General features: G+C 41.9%; 1 protein-coding gene across 1 annotated transcript in view; it reads left to right on the top strand.

The window, feature by feature from the left end:
- PREP (prolyl endopeptidase) overlaps positions 1–15,855 on the top strand; it is a 138,644-nt gene that overhangs the window by 72,689 nt on the left and 50,100 nt on the right. Inside the window, exon 10 of the mRNA XM_019929501.3 lies at positions 5,182–5,285. Coding sequence (XP_019785060.1) covers positions 5,182–5,285 — 104 coding nt within the window. The remainder of the gene's footprint in view (positions 1–5,181; positions 5,286–15,855) is intronic.

Here is a 15,855-nt window from a genome sequence, read left to right as displayed (position 1 = left end):
CACACAGTGCAAATAACTAAAAGTGTTCCATAAAAATCTGTAGTCACATCTGACATTAATAAATTGTTTTAAAACAATAAATTCTGCTCTTGTTAAACTGGATTAAAATGTAATTGTGAAAGTTTAGTCTTACATCATATGGGGGGGCGGAATTTGTTACTTGGTTCTAGTAGAAAAGGAAACACTTGTAAATTGCAATTTTACGGTATCAGTTAATTTTCCCCAAACTAAACGTAGCTTTCTGTATAACTTGTTTTTTTTTAAGTTGGTCACACTCATTTTGCTTGTTTCGGTTTTTTCCCGTTTCTCCACTTGGCTGCAGTGTTTCTGTTACAGCCGAAGCCATAACACATACCCTGATTTATCCCAGGAGCCTGGCTCAGTTGGCAGTGTACCGTTGACTGGGTAGACCCTATCCTGAAAGCAGTCTGGCTGAAAAGATGTCTGCACTTTCCTTGTTTGTTTTTTGAGCTCCTTCATCGTCCTTTCTGTCCTACCCAGTTTTGTTGCAATAGTTTGGTCCTCAGCAAATAAGGCAGACGTAGGGGAGAGCCCAGCAGGTGCACAAGTGGCCTTGTCCTCCTCCCGGGGTTTGGCAGGTGACAGTGATGCCTGATACACTTTTTTTTTTCGTGCCTCTGAGTCACAGAGCAGGCAGTCTTTAAGGAATCTTATCGTCATGACAGGTTGCCGTCAGGGTTATTGAAACCAAAAGAATGATGCTCTGTACGTAGGGCTGATGGTACATCTGGAACACCTAGCAAGCTTTACTTGCCCATGTGCCTTTCAGAGGATCTCAAAGAGATGTGGAAACCATGCCCAGGGCCAGGAGTCTGGAACTGACAGGTCAAGAACCTCACATCAGGGTGTCTCGAGCCTCACCCCTCCTCCCCTGGGGCTTGGGGGACAGTGGCAGCCAGTGGACAGGAACCAAGAGAAGTAGCTTTCCTCCAGAGAGCCATTCTCAACCACTGCCGTGCGATCCACACTTTATTTCCTCAACTTACACTGGTTCCAGAAATTTGACTTTGGAAAGCCTCATAGCCTTGAAACAGTGATAATGGATAAAGGGCAATGAGGAGAACGGAGCAGCGCTGACTCACCTGCTCGTCATAAAAGCCAGAGTCCCCAGAGGCCTGTAAACCACCTTCAGTGACCCCATGTGGCCATTTATTTCAGGAACAAGTTCATCATTACCCAGGGCTGAAAGGGCTCACTGTCCCAGCATAAAATGATGAGTTCTGTACCAAGCAGTGAAATCCTATCCGTGACCGTGGCCGTGCGGTTTGGAAGGAGGAGTGTGTTGTCAGTGCTGTATGGACAGGACGCTCCTGAGCAAGCTTTAATTTGGTGCTGCCGTGCTTTGTTCTTCTCCTTTGTCTTTTCTTATTCATTTTGCCTCCTGCTTTTTCTTTTCTCTCCTTCATGTAATTTGATATCTAAAACCGGAGAACGGGGCTTCCAGACTCAGGCCTTCTTATCCAAATGTAAAAGTGGCCATCAGACAATTAAACTAGATTCCTCGAAAGCAGGAATGGCAGTGTGTACATATACACTCCCACATACATGCATGTCCGCTCAAAGGCTGTCTGGCGCTGGTCTCTGAAGATTGGCTGTCCACTACTGCAGTAAACAGCAGAGACACTAAATTATAAATAAAGCCCTGGGGCCAGAAATACCTGCAGTGCCAGCTGCTGTGGACACGTGGTACGTCTGGCAGGTGAACACCAGCTGACCGTTTCCCATGGAGGTACATAGTGAAGACACGTCTTGAGCCAAGCCATTTGTACCTTGAGTCGCACTTGGAAGAACAGAGGCAGCCAGGGCAGTTTGGAGCACGATACACTTATTCCCTGTGGCTCAAACCACTTAGTGGTCGAGCCGACTGATTCTGTACTCATGGAACCTTGAGCGTTGTCTAAGGCTCACTCCAGACTTGCGTGTGTTGGAATAATCCAGTACAGGCGTCCCAGCTGCATGGCTCTGAGAGACAGGGAGAAGAAATCAAAGAACCTTTCCCAGGCTCTTTGGGAAAGGCATAAAAATGTTTCAAGACTTTATTTTTTTAGAGCAGTTTTAGGTCCACAGCAAACCTGAAGGGCTGGTACAGAGATTTCCTATGCACTCTCTGCCCCACACATGCACTACCTTTGCCGTCATCAGCATCCCTGCTACAGGGTACATCCCCTGTGACAACTGATGAACCTGCATGGACACACGTCATAGTTGCCTGAAGTCCGTGACTTACCTTAGGAGTCACTCTTGGTGCTGTACATTCTAAGCTTGGAGAAATGTATGACGACGTGTATCCATCATTATGATACCGTGCAGAGTGTTTTCAGTGCCCTTAAAAGCCTCTGTGCTCAGCCCTTTTCATCCCTTCCCCCCGCCAAGCCCCTAACAACCACTGATCTTTTCACTGTCTCCATAGCTTTGCCTTTTCCAGAATGTCATGTAGTGGACTCTTAGATTACGTAGCCTTTTCAGGTTGGCTCCTTCACTTAGTAATGTGAGTTTAAGGTTGTTCCGTGGCTTGATGGCTTATTTCTTCCTAGCACTGAGTAATATTCCATTGCTTGGATGTCCCACAGTTTATTTACACATTCACCTACTGAAGGACATCTTGGTTGCTCCCAACTTTTGGCAATCATTAATAAAGCTGCTGTAAACATCTGTGTACAGGTTCTTGTGTGGACATGTTTTCGACTCCATTGGGTAAATAACCAAGGAGTGCAAACAATTTTTGAGAGACTTGTTCTAGTTTGTGGGGTTTTTTTCTTTTAATAACCGTAAAACCCAACCTATAATTGGATGAAACAGTATCTACATGGGTCATCTTCACAAATTCCTTTTGCCTTCTTTTTGCACATCCGATTTTCCAGATTCCTCTGATGATTCTTTAGCAACCTCTAGGGTTGCCCCTTCCTCCTAACTCCCATTTCTTTCACCTCCTTACATTTATTCAGATTATATATAGCAGGAATATTCGAGCTGATCGTCCCTGCCTCTTTCCTATTGCTAGAATAGCCTTGTTAAAACACTGTTTCATCAGGAGACCCATGTCAAGTGCAGACACCTCGTGTGGTCTTAAGGGAATTCCATAATTCAGTTCTCTTTTGCCCTTAAACTTTGAAATTATTCCCCAGAGATCACCTGACCAGTCCTCTCTGATTCATGACTCTAGGATGGTTTCTCCAATCCCTTCCCCGCTCCTTGTACTTAAGCAAACCAATTCAGACAGGACACAAAGCATCATTAGACTACAGGAATTCATGTTACAGAGTGAATATGCAGTGGGCTAACCTGGACTGACCCCGATGGATCTATAAACAGAAAGTATCCATCAAATATATTAAGTACCAGTACCTTTAGGTTTAACCCAGCCTCCCCCAAGGTGCCGCTTCTGCCCCAAACAGAAGAATTAAAGTCAGGCACTCGGCACCCTTTCTCCCAACAGTAGCCAGCCCGTGTCCTATACTTATTTCATTCTGCTATTGGAGGGTTTGATGTCTCGATTATTCTAGATAAACAGGCATTTAGAGTGTGTTTCCTACTCACTGTCTTTCACTGGGGTCACTGCCCCAGTAACTGGCCAGAGCTGGGAATCCTGGCCCCAGGGTCCTTCGTCGTTCACCGTAGTACAGGTAACAGTGATGCCGGGGTGAGTCCGATGCTCAAATGGCACATGCTTGTTCTGCAGTCTCTTGTCGTCGTCGTTGTTTGGTCTAGAGTTTTTTCCAAGGATTCAGATGCTTTTTGTGTTTGGATGAAGTGGGGCAGGTACTAATGAAGAAGCTCTTCAAAAATTAACATACATGTGAAGATAGCAATTTGCCCTCGAGATTACATTTATCTGGGCAAGTACAGTATTCAGTGTATCTGGTAATTTAGAATGTATGCCCAGAGTGTAGTCTGGAAGTATTTTATATATAAAGTCATATTCCAACAAACATCCAACTATAACTTAAACTAAGAAAGCCAGGACTTCGGTCATGTTACACATCTCCCCACTGTCAGTGTTAATCATATTCCCTATTATAAACCTTAAAATAATTTGTAAGCATGAGAAGTGAGATAACATTCATAGGGATTAGCAGTCCTGCTGTTAAGGAATCTGAATGTATTACTCTTTGCCAGTGGGGGGGCAGAGTGCTGTTTCTCAGCTGTTAGTGAAGTTCATACGTACACAGAGGAGTTGAAAAGAAAGCAAGCTGCCATTTTAACACATGATCAATCAATTTGAATGTGCCCTGTGGGAGTACCGCTTAGTTTCTGGTTTTCCAGCAAGTATCAGGATCTCTAAATTGATTTTTCATATACTTGACAGCATATGTTTAAAGTATTCTGTGGGAGGGCTGTTTCCACACCAGCCACTCCAGATGACTAATTCTGTTTCATAAACTATAGCAATGTTGTTGTTTTCGAACAGTAACGATTCGTCTTAGTTATTGTTTCTTTGGTTTAGTTCTTGAATGTTAGAGTGTAGTAGCGTTAAATTAAGGAAATGGAATTTTCATTAGTGGTTAAAATAAGCTAAAATGTTGTGGTGTGTGTTCATCAATCTGTGTTGTGCACAATTACTGGGATAATCAAAATTTTAAAGGCAACTCCAAAAGGCTACCCTAAAAGGCTACCCTAAAAGGCTACCCTAAAAGGCTATCTTTGGTCCTTGACTGCTCTCCACATGTGTGTCCACAGATGGGTGGGTAGCAGGTAACAGGCGCCCCAGAGTTCCCATCAAGAGACCCCTGAATGGCTGTTGACTTTAGGCAAGTCATTTGAGTTTTCCATCTTAATCACTTCTCAGGTAAAACGGCCCTACATGAAGTTTCCCATCTTCTTTGACCTGTTCTCCTAAGTGACCTGGCGTGGGGAAGACCTATTAAGTTTCTGCAGTTAGGTTTAACTATTCTCATGGTCACAGAATGCATTAGAATCTTCTAAAATGAATACCCAGGTAACTGTTGTAAAACGGAAGGCCGAACACGATGGTGATGATGAAGTGTGAACTGGTGATGATGACATGGTGATGATGAAGTCAGGCACTCCACACGCCTGACCATTGTGGGCTCTCTTGCTACAGTGACCTTACACGGCACTACTGACTGTGCTTTGTGATCTTTGCCCCCCTTGTATCTAGTGAGTTTGTGGACTGAACTTAAGACTTCCACTTCCTTCTAGGTATCATTTATCACTGTGATCTGACCAAAGAGGAACTGGAGCCCAGAGTCTTCCGAGAGGTGACTGTGAAAGGAATCGATGCTTCCGATTACCAGACAGTTCAGGTATGGAGCATTTGATCCTGACAATGTGAGTCAGAAAAATCTGACTTTCGGGCCCCGCACACCCCACTTTGTCAGGAGCCGTGGAGGTAATCCACAACAATACGGGCAACAGATATTGGGGGAACTCCTGCTGTTTCTGGGCATTGAGCCAGGCGTGGTCCCTGTCCTCCTAGAGTTTAAAGGTTCTGCTCCCGGCACTGCTACTCTTGACACGAAGCCAGAGCCCCTTGTCTGGGTGCTCAAGGCAACACAGTTTGTCTGCTTGCTTGAAAGTGGGTTGTTTTCTGGCTCAGGTCTCGTGGTGTCATAAATAACAACATAGATCTGCTCTACATAAAATACTCAAGTGCTAGGAGCCAGCCCTTTCAGTCTGAAATTCGTCTGTATGTCTGGCTGGCACAGGGTGAGCGCGCCATAAAATATTAGAACGGATGAATGAACTGCTTAATTGTCATGGTACCACCAGTTCAGTCTCTGGTCACCATCTTTTCAGGTTAAGAATCTCCATTTTTGTTTTCGTAGCGCCCCAACTGTACTGAGTTTCTCAGAAACGGAATCACTTACTAATGGATGATGCAGGATGACTCTGTTCCTTTGCAGTGAGAGGTCACCTGTCAGGCACCAGGTGTTTATCAGGGCTCTCCCACCAGGGGGCTGGACCGCAGAGACCACAGATTAAGAATCAGACTGTTGTTTGTGAAAGAAAGTTAGAAAAAAGAGCACTGATGCCCCCGAGGATGTTTCTGTGAAACTAGGGCATCATTTTACCTCAGTGAATTGCCCTTCACCTGTCTAGGAGTAGTCTAGATAATGGGCTAGATGTAGTTCAAAAATAAATAAAACCTTTTTTTTTTTATGAATTATGCTTTTTATTTATTTATTTTTGTTTATGTTTTTTTAACATCCATATTGGAGTATAATGGCTTTTCAATGGTGTGTTAGTTTCTGCTTTATAACGTAGTGCATCAGCTATACATATACATATATCCCCATACCTCCTCCCTCTTGCATCTCCCTCCCACCCTCCCTATCCCACCCCTCTAGGTGGTCACAAAGCACCAAGCTGATCTCCCTGTGTTGTGCGGCTGCTTCCCACTAGCTATATATTTTACATTTGGTAGTATATATAAGTCCGTGCAACTCTCTTACTTCATCTGAACCAGCTTACCCTTCCCCCTCCCCGTGTCCTCAAGTTCATTCTCTACGTCTGCATCTTTATTCCTGTCCTGCCCCGAGGTTCTTCATAACCTTTTTTTTTTTTTTTTTTTAGATTCCGTATATATGCATTAGCACACGGTGTTTGTTTTTCTCTTTCTGACTTACTTCACTCTGTATGACATCCACCCCACTACAAATAACTCAATTTTGTTTCTTTTTACGGCTGAGTAATATTCCATTGTATATCTGTGCCACATCTTCTTTTACCATTCATCTGTCGATGGACACCTAGGTTGCTTCCATGTCCTGGCTATTGTAAATAAAGCTGCAGTGAACATTTTGGTACATGACTCTTTTTGAATTATGGTTTTCTCAGGGTATATGCCCAGGAGTGGGATTGCTGGGTTGTATGGTAGTTCTATTTTCAGTTTATTAATGAGCCTCCATAGTGGCTGTATCAATTTACATTCCCACCAACAGTGCAAGAGGGTTCCCTTTTCTCCACACCCTCTCCAGCATTTATTGTTTCTAGATTTTTTGATGACGGCCATTCTGACTGGTGTCAGGTGATACCTCACTGTAGTTTTGATTTGCATTTCTATAATGATAAGTGATGTTGAGCATTCTTTCATGTGTTTGTTCTCAATCTGTATATCTTCTTTGGAGAAATGTCTGTTTACGTCTGCCCATTTTTGGATTGGGCTGTTTGTTTTTTTGATGAGCTGCATGAGCTGCTTGTAAAGTTTGGAGATTAATCCTTTGTCAGTTGCTTCATTTGCAAATATTTTCTCCCATTCTGAGGGTTGTCTTTTGGTCTTGTTTATGGTTTCCTTTGCTGTGCAAAAGCTTTGAAGTTTCATTAGGTCCCATTTGTTTATTTTTGTTTTTATTTCCATTTCTCTAGGAGGTGGGTCAAAAAGGATCTTGCTGTGATTTATGTCATAGAGTGTTCTGCCTATGTTTTCCTCTAAGAGTTTCATAGTGCCTGGCTTTACATTTAGGTCTTTAATCCATTTTGAGTTTATTTTTTTGTATGGTGTTAGGGAGTGTTCTAATTTCATTCTTTTACAAGTAGCTGTCCGGTTTTCCCAGCACCACTTACTGAAGATGCTGTCTTTTCTCCATTGTATATTCTTGCCTCTGTTATCAAAAATAAGGTGACATATGTGCATGGGTTTATCTCTGGGCTTTCTGTCCTGTTCCGTTGATCTATATTTCTGTTTTTGTGCCAGTACCATACTGTCTTGATTACTGTAGCTTTCTAGTATAGTCTGAAGTCAGGGAGCCTGATTACTCCAGCTCCGTTTTTCTTTTTAAGATTGCTTTGGCTATTCGGGGTCTTTTGTGTTTCCATACAAATTGTGAAATTTGTTGTTCTAGTTCAGTGAAAAATGCCAGTGGTAGTTTGATAGGGATTGCATTGAATCTGTAGATTGCTTTGGGTAGTATAGTCATTTTCACAATGTTGATTCTTCCAATCCAAGAACATGGTAATCCAATCCAATCCATCTGTTTGTATCATCTTTATTTTCTTTCATCAGTGTCTTATAGTTTTCTGCATACACATCTTTTGTCTCCTTAGGTAGGTTTATTCCTAGGTATTTTATTCTTTTTCTCGCACTGGTAAATGGGAATGTTTCCTTAATTTCTCTTTCAGATTTTTCATCATTATTATATAGGAATGCAAGAGATTTCTGTGCATTAATTTTGTATCCTGCTACTTTACCAAATTCATTGATTAGCTCTAGTAGTTTTCTGGTAGCATCTTTAGGATTCTCTATGTGTAGTATCATGTCATCTGCCAACAGTGACAGCTTTACTTCTTCTTTTCTGATTTGGATTCTTTTTATTTCTTTTTCTTCTCTGATTGCTGTGGCTAAAACTTCCAAAACTTTGTTGAATAGTGATGCTGAGAGTGGGTAACCGTGTCTTGTTCCTGATCTTAGTGGAAATGGTTTCAGAGTTTCACCGTTGAGAACGATGTTGTCTGTGGGTTTGTCTTCTATGGCCTTTATTATGTTGAGGAAAGTTCCCTCTATGCCTACTTTCTGGAGGGTTTTTATCATAAATGGGTGTTGAATTTTGTTGAAAACTTTTTCTGCATCTATTGAGATGATCATATGGATTTTCTCCTTGAATTTGTTAATATGATGTATCACATTGATTGATTTGCATATAGTGAAGAATCCTTGCATTCCTGGGATAAACCCCACTTGATCATGGTGTATGGTCCTTTTAATGTGTTGTTGGATTCTGTTTCCTAGTATTTTGTTGAGGATTTTTGCATCTATGTTCATCAGTGATAATGGCCTGTAGTTTTCTTTCTTTGTGACATCTTTGTCTGGTTTCGGTATCAGGGTGGTGGTGGCCTCGTACAGTTAGTTTAGGAGTGTTCCTCCCTCTGCTATATTTTGGAAGAGTTTGAGAAGGATAGGTGTTAGCTCTTCTCTAAATGTTTGATAGAATTCACCTGAGAATCCATCTGGTCCTGGGCTTTTGTTTGTTGGAAGATTTTTAATCACAGTCTCAATATCACTGCTTGTGATTGGTTTGTTTATATTTTCTATTTCTTCCTGGTTCAGTGTCAGAAGACTGTGCTTTTCTAAGAATTTGTCCATTTCTTCCAGGTTGTCCGTTTTATTGGCATAGAGTTGCTTGTAGTAATCTCTCATGATCCTTTGTATTTCTGTAGTATCAGTTGTTACTTCTCCTTTTTCATTTCTAATTCTATTGATTTGAGTCTTCTCCCTTTTTTTCTTTATGAGTCTGGCTAATGGTTTATCAATTTTGATTATTTTCTCAAAAAACCAGCTTTTAGTTTTATTGATCTTTGCTATTGTTTCCTTCATTTCTTTTTCATTTATTTCTGATCTGATCTTTATGATTTCTTTCCTTCTGCTAACTTTGGGGTTTTTTTTTTCTTCTTTCTCTAATTGCTTTAGGTGTAAGTTCCGGTTGTTTATTTGAGATATTTCTTGTTTCCTGAGGTAGGATTGTATTGCTATAAACTTCCCTCTTAGAACTGCTCTTGCTGCATCCCAAAGGTTTTGGGTCATCGTGTTTTCATTGTCATTTATTTCTAGGTATTTTTTTTGATTTCCTCTTTGATTTCTTCAGTGATCTCTTGGTTATTAAGTAGTGTATTGTTTAGCCTCCATATGTTTGTATTTCTTACAGATTTTTTCCTGTAATTGATATCTAGTCTCATCGTGTTGTGGTCAGAAAAGATACTTGATGTGATTTCAGTTTTCTTAAATTTACCAAGGCTTGATTTGTGACCCAAGATATGATCTATCCTGGAGAATGTTCCATAAGCACTTGAGAAAAAAGTGTATTCTGTTGTTTTTGGATGGAATGTCCTATAAATATCAATTAAGTCCATCTTTTAATGTGTCATTTAAAGCTTGTGTTTCCTTATTTATTTTCATTTTGGATGATCTGTCCATTGGTGAAAGTGGGGTGTTAGAGTCCCCTACTCTGATTGTGTTACTGTCAGTTTCCCTTTTTATGGCTGTTAGCATTTGCCTTATGTATTGAGGTGCTCCTATGTTGGGTGCATAAATATTTACAGTTGTTATATCTTCTTCTTGGATTGATCCTTTGATCATTATGTAGCGTCCTTCTTTGTCTCTTGTAATAGTCTTTATTTTGAAGTCTATTTTGTGTGATATGAGAATTGCTACTTCAGCTTTCTTTTGATTTGTATTTGCATGGAATATATGTTTCCATCCCCTCACTTTCAGTCTGTTGGTGTTCCTAGGTTTGATGTGCGTCTCTTATAGGTAGCATATATACGGGTCTTGTTTTTGTATCCATTTAGCTAGTCTATGTCTTTTGGTTGGAGCATTTAGTCCATTTACATTTAAGGTAATTTTCGATATGTATGTTCCTATTACCATTTTCTTAATTGTTTTTGGTTTGTTATTGTAGGTCTTTTCCTTCTCTTGTGTTTCCTGCCTAGAGAAGTTCCTTTAGCATTTGTTGTAAAGCTGGTTGGTGGTGCTGAATCCTCTTAGCTTTTGCTTGTCTGTAAAGCTTTTAATTTCTCCATCAAATCTGAATGAGATCCTTGCCAGGTAGAGTAATCTTGGTTGTAGGTTCTGCCCTTTCATCACTTTAAATATGTTCTGCCACAATGTGTCCTGCCACTCCCTTCTGGCTTGCACAGTTTCTGCTGAAAGGTCAGCTATTAACCTTATGGGGATTCCCTTGTATGTTATTTTTCCCTTGTTGCTTTTAATATTTTTTCTTTGTATTTAAATTTTGATAGTTTGATTAGTATGTGTCTTGGTGTGTTTCTCCTTGGATTTATCCTGTATAGGACTCTGTGCTTCCTGGACTTGATTGATTATTTCCTTTCCCATGTTAGGGAAGTTTTCAACTAAAATCTCTTCAAATATGTTCTCAGTCCTTTTCTTTTTCTCTTCTTCTTCTGGGACCCCTATAATTCGAATGTTGGTGCATTTAATGTTGTCGTGGAAGTCTCTGCAACTGTCCTCAATTCTTTTCATTCTTTTTTCTGTATTCTGCTCTGCAGTAGTTATTTCCACTATTTTATCTTCCAGGTCACTTATCCGTTCTTCTGCGTCAGTTATTGTGCTCTTGGTTACTTGTAGAGAATTTTTAATTTCATTTATTGTGTTGTTCCTCATTGTTTGTTTGTTCTTTAGTTCTTCTAGGTCCTTGTTAAACGTTTCTTATATTTTCTCCATTCTATTTCCAAGATTTTGGATCATCTTTACTATCATTACTCTGAATTCTTTTTCAGGTAGACTGCCTATTTCTTCTTCATTTGTTTGGTCTGCTGGGTTTTTACCTTGCTCCTTCATCTGCTGTGTGTTTCTCTGTCTTCTCCTTTTGCTTAACTTACTGTGTTTGGGGTCTCCTTTTTGCAGTCTGCAGGTTCGCATTTCCTGTTGTTTTTGGTGTCTGCCCCCAGTGGGTAAAGTTGGTTCAGTGGGTTGTGTAGGCTTCCTGATGGAGGGGACTGGTGCCTGTGTTCTGGTGGATGAGGCTGGATTTCGTCTTTCTGGTGGGCAGGACCATGTCCGGTGGTATGTTTTGGGGTGTCTGTGACCTTATTATGATTTTAGGCAGCCTCTCTGCTAATGGGTGGCGTTGTGTTCCTGTCTTGGTAGTTGTTGGGCATAGGGTGTCCAGCACTATAGCTTGCTGGTCGTTGAGTGGAGCTGGGTCTTAGGGTTGAAATGGTGATCCCTAGGAGAGCTTTCACTGTTTGATATTACGTGGAGCCAGGAGGTCTCTGGTGGACCAATGTCTTGAACTCAGCTCTCCCACCTCAGAGGCTCAGGCCTGAGACTCAGCCAGAGCACCAAGACCCTGGCAGCCACACAGCTCAGAAGAAAAGGGAGAAAAAAGGAAGGAAGGAAGATAGAAAAAAATAAAATAAAATAATGTTATTAAAATAAACAATAAAAAGTAATTATTAAAAATAAAAAAATTTTAAAGTAATAAAAAAAGAAAGAAAGAAGAGAGGAACCAAACCAAAAAACAAATCCACCAATGATAACAAGCGCTGAAAACTATACTAAAAAAAAAAAAAGAACAGAACCCTAGGACAAATGGTAGAAGCCAAGCTATACAGACAAAATCACACACAGAAGCATATACATATGCACTCACAAAACGAGAAAAGGGAAAAATATATATATATCATTGCTCCCAATATCCACCTTCTCAGTTTGGGATGACTCGTTGTCTATTCATGTATTCCACAGATGCAGGTTCATCAAGTTGATTGTGGAGCTTTAATCCGCTGCTCCTGAGGCTGCTGGGAGAGATTTCCCTTTCTCTTCTCTTTTCCCACAGCTCCTGGGGTTCAGCTTTGGATTGGCCCCGCCTCTGCGTGTAGGTCGCCTGAGGGCGTCTGTTCTTCGCTCAGGGAGGATGGGGTTAAAGGAGCAGCTGCTTCAGGGACTCTGGCTCACTCAGGCCGAGGGGAGGGAGGGGTGCGGATGCGGGGCGAGCCTGCGGCGGCAGAGGCCACCATGACGTTGCACCAGCCTGCGGCGCGCTGTGCATTCTCCCAGGGGAGTTGTCCCTGGATCCTGGGACCCTGGCAGTGGCGGGCTGCACAGGCTCCCCGGAAGCGGGGTGTGGATAGTGACCTGTGCTCGCACACAGGCTTCTTGGTGGCGGCAGCAGCAGCCTTAGCATCTCATGCCCGTCTCTGGGTCCACACTGATAGCTGCAGCTCGCGCCGGTCTCTGGAGTTCGTTTAGGCGGTGCTCTGAATCCCCTCTCCTCGCACACCCCAAAACAATGATCTCTTGCCTCTTAGGCAGATCCAGGCTTTTTCCAGGTAAATAAAACTTTGTTTACAAAACCAATGGCGGACTGGATCTGGCCGCGGGCTGCAGTTTGCCAGCCCCTCTTCTATATCAGAGGTGAACATACTGGCCTCCGGTTTTATTGGAGAGCAGCCACACCTGTTTGTTCACACAGTGTCTGTGGCTGCCTTAGTGCTTTACCTGTGCAGCAGAGACTGCCTGGCCCACAAAGGCTAACGCACTTAGTATTTGGCCCTCTAAGACGAAGTTTTCTGATCCTTAGTCTGTATAAATAGTATTTATAAAATCAGAGTGTTCTCAGTAGACATACAGGGCCTTTGTCTTGAAGCTCTGTCAGGCCTGAAATCTACATGTACTTCTTGGGTGACATTGGGTGAGTCATTTAACTTTCCTGCCACAGTTTTTTCAGCTGTAAAACAGAGTTAGTGCGTATTTTGCAGCATTCCTGCAGGATTCTATGAGATGATATATACAGGCATACCTTGTTTTATATATACAGGCATACCTTGTTTTATATATACAGGCATGCCTTGTTTTATATATACAGGCATACCTTGTTTTATATATACAGGCATACCTTGTTTTATATATACAGGCATACCTTGTTTTATATATACAGGCATACCTTGTTTTATATATACAGGCATGCCTTGTTTTATATATACAGGCATACCTTGTTTTATATATACAGGCATACCTTGTTTTATATATACAGGCATACCTTGTTTGATTGTGCTTCGCTTTATTGCACTTTGCAGGTACTGTATTTTTTTTACAGATTGAAGGTTTGTGGCAACCGTGTGCCGAGCAAATCTGTGTTGGTGCCATTTTTCCGACAGCGTTTGTCCACTTCATGTCTCTGTTGTATTTTGGTAATTCTTGCAAAATTTCAAACTTTTTCATTTTTATTATTATATCTGTTATGATCTGTGATCAGTGATCTTTGATGTTACTATTGCAAAAAAGATTATGACTCACTGAAGGCTCAGGTGATGGTAGGCATTTTCCAGCAATAAAGTGTTCTTTAAGATATGTACATTGTTGGGCTTCCCTGGTGGTGCAGTGGTTGAGAGTCTGCCTGCCGATGCAGGGGACACGGGTTCGTGCCCCGGTCCGGGAAGATCCCACATGCTGCGGAGCGGCTACGCCCATGAGCCATGGCCGCTGAGCCTGCGCATCCGGAGCCTGTGCTCCACAACGGGAGAGGCCACAACAGTGAGAGGCCCGCCTACCGCAAAAAAAAAAAAAAAGATACGTACATTGTTTTTTAGACTTCATGCTATTGCACACTGAATAGACTACAGTATAGCGCAAATGTAACTTTTCTTTGCACTGGGAAACCAGAAAATTCATGTGACTGGCTTTTTTCTGATACTTGGTTTATTGTGGTGGTCTGGAACTGAACCTGCAGTACCTCCAAGGTATGCCCATATTAAGTGTCTGGCACATAGAATATAATCAGTGTTAGAAATAAATTCAGCAGACTTTTAGTTTTCCACAGCTATTTTGGCTTCTTTCATTTTCAGGGTGAGCCATTGCCTGTAGAGGTATCTTTTAGGGGCAGTAGCCCCTGTCTGGTGCTTATATGGTGCATTAATTCACCATAGTCCTGCATTAGACTTTTAAAATCACTTGTAGGCTGTCATTCTTTGCTGTTTTCCGTTTTCTCCATGTGTAAAAAATCTGTCCCTAGCAACTGTAACATTTGACCTTCTCAGGAACTACTTCTAGTCCCTGCCTGGGCATCCTCAGGCGCACGCGCACGTGTGTGTGTGACGCGTACCACTGCCTCTCCCATCAGTAATGCAAAGGACGCCCACAGGCAGCAACCAGTGACTGTCCCTGCCTTCTGCCCTCAAAGGTACAGCCTTGGCTGCCCTAGGATTGGGCAGAGTTGCCCATGAGAGACACCCCCCATCCCACCCCCCGTCTTCTTCTCATCTCTACTGTGCAGCCCCTCTGGTGTATATTTTCAAAAAACATTATTCTCATTTTTTTCTGCTTCCCACAATTCCTGCCAAAGTGAGTAATTACCTTTGGAGTTTGGGGCAGGGAGGGGGACCTGTAATCATGACAGCTTCCAGCGAGGCAGCCTCTTCTAGGGAAGTGACCTTTATTTCTCAGTGAGGATGGTGGAGTTGTTTTTCCTATCAGGTAGCTGTTTTTTTTCTGTTCTTCACAGAGGATACACCAAGAAACTACTTACAACCTAATATGTATTGTTTTCATTTATAAATGAAAAGATAAAACTTTACAGTTGAGCACGTGCTTGTATGGAGTAGAAATCCCTCAGCCGTGCGCATAGCAGCCTGAAATTTCCAGATTAAACTGGGGAGGAAGCGTGCTTGGGTGACGCCAATTGCTATGCCGTTGGAAAACTCACTGAACTCCTGTGTCTGGCTCTCCACTTCTCTGACGTTGAGCTACTGAAATGCTTGCAACCTTTTATTTGTACTGCTGCAATAGGAGGAAAAAAAGATTAAAAGATTCATGGTAAATATTTAAGGAGATAGTAACTGAGTAACTGGACAGAACGCATTGGTTTTACAGATCTTAAGGAGGTATGCCTGGGGCAGAGCATAGCCTCTCTAGTATAATGGCAATAGAAGATTTTAATCGGTTGATTATATACATCACACACATTGCACTGAGTTATTTAAATAGAATTCTTCCTTTGTGTAAAGGTGCCTTTGGAATGTACCGTGACGTCACAACACCGTCGACTTAAAATCCACTTTGCAGTGGTCTAGCTCAGGTGTGCACAGCAGAGCTTTGACAGGAAATGTGAGCGTGACAGATGTGCGCACAATTCGATCAGGCTGTCAGTGGTGTTGCCAACAATGACCAAACGGTAAAAGCAGACCCTAGAGAGGAATCTGTGCGTGAATGGAAAAAATTCCTTATAGTATGTAATAGAAACCACAGCATTTTGGGGGGAAAAAAAAGATACTCTTTGTTTTCGGTTCCTTCAGGGTAATGATGCTTTTGATTTCGCTTGACTCTGGTGTTTATATTTATTCTGTAAGTGATTTTAAAATAAAATCCCCTGGGCTAGTCGTCATTCCTTCTTACATTCTGTGAGGCACATTATCGTTTTGAAG

This window comes from Tursiops truncatus, chromosome 12 (assembly GCF_011762595.2).
Source record: "Tursiops truncatus isolate mTurTru1 chromosome 12, mTurTru1.mat.Y, whole genome shotgun sequence".
Classification (NCBI taxonomy): domain Eukaryota; kingdom Metazoa; phylum Chordata; class Mammalia; order Artiodactyla; family Delphinidae; genus Tursiops; species Tursiops truncatus.
Note: the sequence above shows the minus strand (reverse complement) of the source record. Positions and strands in the feature narration are given on the sequence as shown.